Source organism: Schistocerca piceifrons, chromosome 1 (genome assembly GCF_021461385.2).
Source record: "Schistocerca piceifrons isolate TAMUIC-IGC-003096 chromosome 1, iqSchPice1.1, whole genome shotgun sequence".
Lineage (NCBI taxonomy): Eukaryota > Metazoa > Arthropoda > Insecta > Orthoptera > Acrididae > Schistocerca > Schistocerca piceifrons.
Genome location: NC_060138.1, coordinates 861,094,517 through 861,104,289, shown reverse-complemented (window position 1 = coordinate 861,104,289; position 9,773 = coordinate 861,094,517). Strand labels below are relative to the sequence as shown.

Genomic DNA, 9,773 nt, shown 5'->3' with positions numbered 1-9,773 from the left:
AGGGAATTGTAGTATATTCCTAGAGTCATAATTTAAAGACGATTCTTGAAAGTCTCTAAGTACCATTTGTGCTACCGTTCTCTTTATATGTTCAATATCCCTTATTAAACCTATTTGGTACGCATCCTGCAGACTTGAGCAATATTCTAAAACCAGTCACACAAGTGATTTGAGTACCTTACCAATAAACTTAAGTCTACCATCTTCCTCACCCACAACTGAGCCTGTATCGCCATTCCATTTCATATGCTCACAAAGCGTTACACTCAGGTTGGCCAATTCCAGCTGTTACTCGTTTGCTGTAGTTATAGGATACTATGGTTTTTCGTTTTGAGAAGTGAACATCTGAAGCAAGTGCCCAATGTTTGCACCATTTTGAAATCCTAACAAGATCTGACTGAATATTTATGCAGCTTCTTTCAGACTGTAATTCATTGTAGATGACTGCACCATCTTCAAAAAGTCTGATGGCACCATTAATATTGTCCACACTGTCACTAATATACAACATGAAAAGAAAGGTTCCCACACACTTCCCTGGACGCACTCAAAATTACTTCTACATCTGACAATGACTCTCCATCCAAGATCACATGCTGCATCCTTCCTACCAAAAATTTCTAAATCAAGTCAAGAAGTTCACTTGATATCTCAGATGATCATATCTTTGTCAATAAGCTTCGATATAGCACTGAGTCAAATGGTTTTAGGATATCAAGAAATACTGCATCTACCTGACCATCTCGATCCCAAGTTTTCAGTACGTCACGTGAGAAAAATGTGATTTGGTTTTACATGATCGATGTTTTCGGGATATATGCTGGATGGTATGAAGGATTGCATTGTGTCTGAGAGACCTCATTCTATTTGAGTTTCAAATATGTTGTAAGATTCTACAACAAATCAATGTCAACGATATTTGACAATAGTTTTGTGGCGCACTTAAAGGAGGAGCTGACTCAGCCACAAATTCAAATAAAAATCTCATAGGCATTCCATTGGGCCCAGCGCTTTGTTTAGTTTTGACGATTTCAGAAGTTGCTCAACACCCCTGTCGCTAATACTGATTTCACTCATATTTTCAGTGGTACGAGGATTAAATTGGGACACTTCTCCCAGGTTTTCCTTTGTACAGAAACATTTGAAAACAGAGTTAAACATTTCAGCTTTTGCTTTGCTACCCTCAATTTCAGTTCCTGTCCAAATTGCGAGCGACTGGACACTTACTTTGATGCCACTAACAGCCTTTACATATAGCCAGAATTTCTTTTGGTTTTGTAAATGGTCATGTGACAATATTCTGCTATGATAGTCACTCAAGGCTTCACGCATTGCCCTCTTGACAGTCAAACGCATTTTATTCAGGATCTTTCTATCTGTAGTCCCATGACTTGTTTTACACATATTATGTAGAAGTCTGTGTTTCTTTAGAGGTTTCTTTTACCATGGAGGTCCCTTCCATTCTGAACTTTCTACTGGGTACATACCTATCCAGTGCATGGTCAGCTATTCTTTTAAATTTGAGCCGTAATTACTCTGCATGCCCCTGCACTGTGCTGGAAATTTCAAGTTCCGCATTGTGATATGACACTATCGCTTTTTATTTACTTTGTTGATCATCTATATCTTTCTACTTGTTTTAGTTGTCCTTTGTATTTCGGTCATCATTGTTGCCATAGTCGCATCATGTTCACTGATACCATTTTCCATGTGAATATCCTGAGAGAGGTAAGGTCCATTCGTTGCCATTTGATATAATATACTTCCATCATCAGTGGGATTCTGAAACTATCTGTTCTAAGTAGTTTTCAGAGAAGGCATTTAGTAATGTTTCAGAGGATGTCTTATCACGCCCACTACTAATAAAACTGTAATTTTCCCAGTTGATAGTTGGATGATGATGCTGTACAAGTTGTACATGCTGTACAAGGACACTGGAGTTTTGTTTAAAGTTTGACACTCATCAGTCTAATGGACGATAGGAGCATCCAGTTACCAATTTGCGCTCATCCCTGATAACGAGTCTTGCCCACACAATCTTACATGCAGCTTCAATTTCTATCTTGGTGGATTTAAGTTACTTGACTACTACGACAAATACAGCACCTCCATTTCCCATTAACCTAATCTTTCGATACACACTTAAATTTTCACGAAAAATCTCACTGTTATCAATTTCAGGTTTCAACCTGCTTTCTGTAACTAGTATTATGTGTGCTTCAATGCACTTTGTTGTGAATGCTTGAGCAGTTAAACACTAGGATGTTAATACTCACACATGCATTTCTTTGGATCTTTCACTGATACTTCTGGGTTTCCTACAGCTATCGTTAACTGGATTATTGGTGAGTCACCCACATGAAACACTGCCAATAACTGCGCCAGAGGTAGGAGTATAAAACATTCTGACACTAAGACGTAACATTCTGACACTACAAAGTCCGTTCCATTCTGTCAAATATGAGTTCTCGATTGACCACCTGAAGTGGGCAATATGGCTACCACTGCATAATCCTATTAATACTGTTTTATGTTGAAACTTCACACGTTCAGTAATATTATAAAACTGTCAATATATTGATCACCTGATGGTGCTTATTGACACATTGCCAATACTAGAAATATTGATGATCAGTATTGATGGACCTCAGAATATTCTCAGTATTGTCAATACATACTGAACGTATGAGACCAAATATTGAAGGTCTGATAATGGTGACAGAGCTTTAGTAAACACCCATGCAGCGTGAGTGCGCAGTGTTTATATTTTAAATTCACCATTGCGTACGTCACATCTCAGATTCAATTTTTAAAGAGTCTTTAACATAAAAGAATTTTAATAAGCCTATGCAAGGGTAGTCATTGTAAATGCCACTTTAGGATGATTAACGGAGGATTCTCTATGCATTGTTTACTTTATTAATTTGAGAATATAGTGCAGATGGTTGTTACACAGCAGTTTTAGAAAGCACTCCCATTTCGAAAAAGGTGTCGTATATCTACAATGACCTAAGAGGCCTGCTAAATGCATGTCAGTTTCATCGAATTACCACAAAGAGTGAGAAACAAGTTTTACGTTAATTGCCTGAACAGGTCTTAGCCAGGCAGATACAATTGGTTCACAGGTTTCCATAGAATTTCACTAATTGGTCTTGGTGATATTACACAACTAAACTTCCAGCATTAGAGTGATCTGTCAGTCTTAGACATCTCAAAGTTACTCCTAATCTCTTGACGAACGCGACATGCTCTCTCATTAATACATTTTACTTCTCAGTTTTATCTCGTATCAACACTAATAATTTGCCGTATGATGCAGAAATCTTCGGAAAAAAACTTACGAAACTTTTCGGGTCCGTGATTCTAACTTGAGTCAGTAAATTAACATGCGATCCTTCGCTCCTTTTTTCAACCAGTCTCTACTCGTTGTTTTCTATTACCTGGAAGCTGCAGATTTTATAATTGCAACACACGCTTTCCTTTGGCAGTTCGATACCTTAACCATCTAAAATCGCGCTGTCAACCGACAATTTTTGTCGATGTAATAGTGTGAAGTCGTTTCAATACATTGCACGTTTGACAAACTAGTATTGTCAAAAAGTACTGAACGTGAGCAGGCCCCTTAAAAGAATACTTGAAAACTCAATCTGTGGGATGGCATGTTAAAAGATGAACTGAAGCATAAACATTGAGCATGTTGTATGGTTGATTCGTGAATATCATGAATGTTTGCAACATCTGAATGGCGAATAGACCGTCAGTTCTCGACCCCACATACCCGATACACATTAACGATACCGAAAATGTTTTGGGATCCGTCAGTACTGCTCGTCAATATTTATAACATTGACAATACTTCAATGTGCGCCCTCAGACGGTCAATATGTCGTGGTTTGACAATAATATTGAACTGTTAAGCCCGGTCCACACGCAACGATCTGTCTGCGCAGACATCGGCGCAGATGTCTGTACATGCAAAAGATCGCTGCAAATGTGGTGTGTTCACACGACACAAACCCCAACCTACTACTCGCCCGCCATCTGTCGGTGTAGAAAAGAAATATCAGTGGCAAGCGACTACGCTCCCCGAAAACGTCAAAATTTAATTCAGATATTTTGAAAAACAGAAATGGAGGAAGTTCTGTTGTGGTCTGTGTTCGCAACTTGTGTTGCAAAAAACATTCAGACCAACCGCAGGAAACAGAGAAAGCGGTCAAAATGGTGCAGACAGTGGCTGCTAAAGCGAAAGCAGTTTTGTCACGTAAAGATACTGCGAGAGTTGCAGGGCGAACCTGTTTTGTTTTACATAACCTCGTGTTCCATTTCCTCGCACATTGGCACTCCAATTTCATCTTCAATTGTACTCCTGCTTGGTCTTGGCGTTTCTTGATCACTAAGAAAGCCAAGTAGATCAAAATACCATAACGTTGGCTGGTGTACTTGATCTACTCCTACACCAGGTCTTCTAGATTTCTGAACTTTGGATAACTCTTTTCGGTAAACAGTTCGCTGACAGACTAATTTACTTGACTTGCCTTCATGAACTCATCCTTCAGGAAAGCGTAAATAGCTTCACATGTGTTGGGTATTATTTCACTCAATGCTTGTTTCGATATTGCAGATGAAAATTCCAAATCATTGTAGCTCCTTCCTGTCGCTAGGAATCTTCATGATACTGCCAGGCGTTCAAGAGGAGAAATTGCCCTTCTCATACAAGTATTTTTTCTCATAATATGAGGGGTTACATGCTTTAAGAGATAATTATAAGTTTCGACATCCATCCGCAAATAATTTCGCCAGTTCGCAACGAAATTATTTTTTTATTACCGTTTCTCTGTTTGCCGACCAACCGCCCGCAATTTTTCAATTAGAGCATTGTATGCTGCTGTCTTTTTGTCTCGGTCACTATATTCTTTACTTTTAATCTTCCAAAAACATGGGTGATTTCTGTATATTTCAATGAATTCACTTACAAACTCTCGAGAACACTGACGAGTATCAGCCCTGTGCACACAAATACAAACACTAGACTGAGCAAACAGCTGTTTCGCGCCAGATTTGCGACGATCTCCTGTCCACACGCTCCAACTTGTCTGCGCAGATGTGGTTTGAACCGACAGATTTGAGAGGTTTCGGTCAAACCTCCAACTCCAACTTCCAGGTTTGCACACACCTCAGGTTGGTGCAGATCTTCTGTCCACACGCAACGATCTGTCTGCGCAGATGTAATGTGCGCAGACATTTGCGCAGACAGATCGTTGCGTGTGGACGGGCCTTTAGGGCTGGGCAAAATCATGCGTGAAGTGCACTGAAACAGAAAGGATTTTTTCTTTCTCCTTTTTAACATGTTTGGCTTATTAAAAATACGAACTATATCCAAATTTTTTATATTACAAACTGTTATGAATGCAATAAAACATTTGGCCGCTCGTAATATGAAAAATATAAACAATGGATTAATACGTACCAAACTTTCAAACTAAACTCATTTATGCTTACCAACTATGTTTATCGTCACTTAGCGATTCAAACCGGAAAACGTAAGAAAAAGAGTAAGGATAACGCATGTGTATAGATTGATCTCGTGTAAACGTCACCAATTGGAATATTCTACGATTAACGTTGCAAAATGTTTGTCGTCAGTGCTGAAATCAATACCACCTTTCCCTTCATCCGTGACTTTCAGTGTTGGCCGTCGCCATTACAGCGACGACAGTGTTCGTCAAAAGCGCTTTCGTTCATCGTCGTTTTCGGCGACAGGGTTTATCCCTGCTCCCGAAAGGGTTTCGTTTCCTTCGTGTATAAACTTTTAGCATCTTTTGAACCAGTTTTGTGGCACTGGCAAAAGGTTTTATTATTTGTGTAATTTTAATCATGGCTTGCTGAAAAAATGTCGGGCCTGAAATTGTTTGCTGTTTCTCCATGCGGAGATTATTTCTCCACCATCGTAGATGCTAGAGGACTTTACTATGGACAAAAAATCAACTCGTTCAGTACAACCCCCAGTAAAGGGGAATGGTACTGAGGCTAAGAAGAATCAAGGTGAATATTGACTTAACCTGATCATTTTAATGACCTTGGCAAACTGTTATTTGTTGTTCGTGTTATTATGAACGATTGTTTTGACACTGGTTTTTCATTAGCGTAGCAAAATAAGTTGTGAGTGTTAACAGAATGAATTTGTGACTCGCCTTTTAGCACAACAGATGCCGTGTTGTTGGTGTTTTTTTTTTTGTTTTTTTTCTTTTAATTTAACGATTGCGCAATGGTTTCGGACGAGCTCCTAATTTTTCTTTCTTCATATAATAATTCATATTGCGAAGTCGTAGTAAATTTGCAATTGAAAGAATATAATGCCTATCGTCATGGTTTACGATGTGACCAGAACAGAGAGAACAAAAATTAACTTTGGTACAAGTGCTTATTTTATCTAGTCGCAGAAGCGAGAAAGGAGGAATGAAGTTAAGTGTAGAACTTGAATCATCGTAGTCCGTAGCGTAAAAATATGTAGACAGTTTTGCTTGTAAATCTGGAATAAAAAATATTACCTGAAAGGAAACATCAACAATAGAAGTAAACGTTCCGTAATATTAACGAAATAGGCCTGCTTGATCATCTAATTGTCCTATGGAGACTGATAATGAATCTGTTACCCTAATTGCTGTTGTCATAGTGTAAATGACAGTGTGAAGAATATTTGACAAGTTGCAGCTTTTCACGTAACTCGCGTGCAAGTGCCCTTGTCTGTGAAATACTACTGAAAGACGGAAAAAAGATAACTTAATGTAATGTAAAACGCAGTTGTATAAAGTAGATGTATGTTGATGTAATATCAGCTTCTGTCAATTATTTACAGTCACCGTATGAATGGGAATAAAGTTGATTTTTAATTGTGTAAAGGCTTCGTATGATGTCATGTTTTTCAAAGAGAAACTGTACTTTTTTGTGAAGTGACACATTCCATGTCATACCAATTATAGCCTATGGAACATTAGATTAGATTAGTACGTGGTTTCCCCCCCCCCCCCCTTCCCTCCCGGGAAATTACCCACTTATTATATCCAAAAATTCATCTAATGAGTAGAAGGAGTTGTCATTAAGAAATTCTTTTAATTTCCTTTTAAATGCTATGTGGCTATCTGTCAGACTTTTGATGCTATTAAGTGAGCAAAGACTTTCGTGGCAGCATAATTTACACCCTTCTGAGCCAAAGTTAGATTTAACCTTGAGTAGTGAAGATCGTCCTTTCTCCTAGTGTTGTAGCCATGTACACTGCTATTACTTTTGAATTCGTTCGGATTGTTAATAGCAAATTTCATAAGTGAATATATATATTGTGAGGCTACAGTGAAGATCTGTAGCTCTTTAAATAACTGTCTGCAGGATGATCTTGGATGAGCTCCAGCAATTATTCTGATTGCATGCTTTTGTGCTATGAACACCCTTTTACTCAATGATGAGTTACCCCAGAATATGATGCCATAGGAAAGCAGAGAATGAAAATAGGCATGGTAAGCTAATTTACTCAGATGTATATCGCCAAAATTTGCAATAACTCTAATAGCATAAGTAGCTGAACTCTAACGCTTCAGCAGATCCTTGGTGTGTTTTTTCCAGTTCAATCCCTCATCAATGCATACACCTAGAAATTTTGAATATTCTACCGTAGCTACCGATTTCTGATCGAAGTCGATATTTATCAATGGCGTCATTCCATTTACTGTGTGGAACTGTATATACTGTGTTTTGTTTAATGAGAGCCCATTTGCAGAGAACCATTTAATGATTTTCTGAAAAACATCGTTTACAATTTCACCAGTTAATTCTTGTCTGTTGGGTGTGATAGCTATACTTGTATCATAAAAGTAACTAGACTAATTAATTATACGCAAGAATGTACAGTGCAATTAAAAAAACATATCAGAAGAGGGTGTGTGTGCTTAGAAAATCGAAATGACAGGAAGTATTCCAAATTAAAATTAAAAATTGTAGCCAGAGTGAAGTTACAGTATTACTGTTAATTGTTCACCACCCGTAAAGTCAAAGATAACACATTTTCTGTATATTATTACTAGTTAAGTGTAAAAGTAATCTCATTCTAGTGAAATATCCTGTGCCAGTAGTAACTGACAGTCGATCTACTACTCTCACTGCTACAGAAAAGATATAAATTAGTTACAAAAAATGTAATGGGAGTCCTTTCTTCACTCTTGCTCTTCTAGTTTTTCCTCAGTTGAATATTTTTAAAGATGATGGGTCAACAGGTGTGTTAAATATAAGCCTTTGGCTTTGGCTAGATACGTAATGTTAATGGCTTCTGTCACATCACCTTTTGGTGAATATACTCAGTTTTAGAACTTTTCCAGTTCATGGTGGGATTACATAGCAACCAGTGATAGATGTTTTAAAGAGATAACACACTTTTTAATGGAAAGGTTATATTTATGAAAATTCCTTTACTGGTTAAAGCAGACCACTCACCAAAAAGCAGAAGTGTTGAATTGTTGATAGGCACACTCAAAAGAAAACTTCACAGGTTAAAGTGATCAAGGGTTGAACTTCATTCCAATTCTCCTCCTGTTATCAGGATTTTAAACTTCTGGGAGTTGCAACCCACTCTTGTCCCTTAATATAATGAATGATATTCTTTAATAACACACCAGATGAAAAGCCGAACTTGCTCTCATTGTTTTTAAAGTGTAAGTACAGATTGCGACTGATGATGTATTTAGCATAATTTTGAATTTGTCGGCTTTTGTTCACCCAAATCCACAAATGTATTCTCCTCATCATTGTGCTGCCCCCCCCCCCCCGTCCCCCCCAACCCCCCGGAAGAGTCTGTGTTCACCTGTTATGATCACAAGAAAACTGTTACCAATGTTTCCTTGTTTTCCAGTGCATCTTCTTCCATTTGGTCTGTATAGTAAATCTTCTTTTAGTATTGATTGTTCTTGAGTTCTATTTGTATATGTGTGTGTGTGTGTGTGTTAGCAATTATTTACTTTCTTTGAGTCTATCTTGTGTTTTAAAAATATACTGTCCCCTGCTCATTGACATTTTTAGATTACCCAGTCTCGTAAAGGCTTTGGCTTAGATGTATTGTGTGCATCAACCTTGCTCCTAAGCCAACCTTTCTTCAGATAACCTGTGTCATAAATTAGTTTCTTCTGTAATTTGATTCAGTGACTCTTCATTAGTTATTTGCTCTACCCAGTTATTCTTAAGCATTCTTCTGTAGCATCACATTTTAAAAGCTTACAGTCTCTTCTTGTCGTCTTATTGTTCATATTTCACTTTCTTATTGTCCATATTTCACTTGTGTACACGGCTACACTTTCAATATACTTTTTCTGAAAAGACTTTGTAACACTTAAATTTGTGGTTTTTTTTATGATTCAGCTCTACAAAAAAAAATTGATATAAAATGAAATGGAATAAGTAATCTAATAAAAAGAATAGTTCTCTCTTTCTTGACACTCTAATAATTTGAAGTAATCATGTTTGAAAAGTGTAATTTTTTGTGTTCTGTCTTACCAAAATCTCTTCCCTAACAATCCCATCGGTTACAGCATCTGGCCAGCAGTATTGTTTGCCTCAAGACATTTTACAGCAAATTACTGAAACCTGTAAAAATTAAAAGATCTTGAACTGAACATGGTCTTGGTGGAAGGAGACCTCTTCTTATTTTGACCTCAGACACTTATGGAAGTGTATCATTGACCTTGAGATAGTGTGTAATGAAAATACCAGGTTTGGGAACTTGATAAAGAAAC

At 37.6% G+C, this 9,773-nt stretch overlaps 1 protein-coding gene across 1 annotated transcript in view; it reads left to right on the top strand.

The window, feature by feature from the left end:
- The first annotated feature begins 5,670 nt into the window (after positions 1 to 5,670).
- Positions 5,671 to 9,773, top strand: part of LOC124715937 (RING finger protein 10) — a 109,738-nt gene continuing 105,635 nt past the window's right edge. The window contains exon 1 of the mRNA XM_047243132.1: positions 5,671 to 6,042. Coding sequence (XP_047099088.1) covers positions 5,952 to 6,042 — 91 coding nt within the window. The 5' untranslated portion in view covers positions 5,671 to 5,951. The remainder of the gene's footprint in view (positions 6,043 to 9,773) is intronic.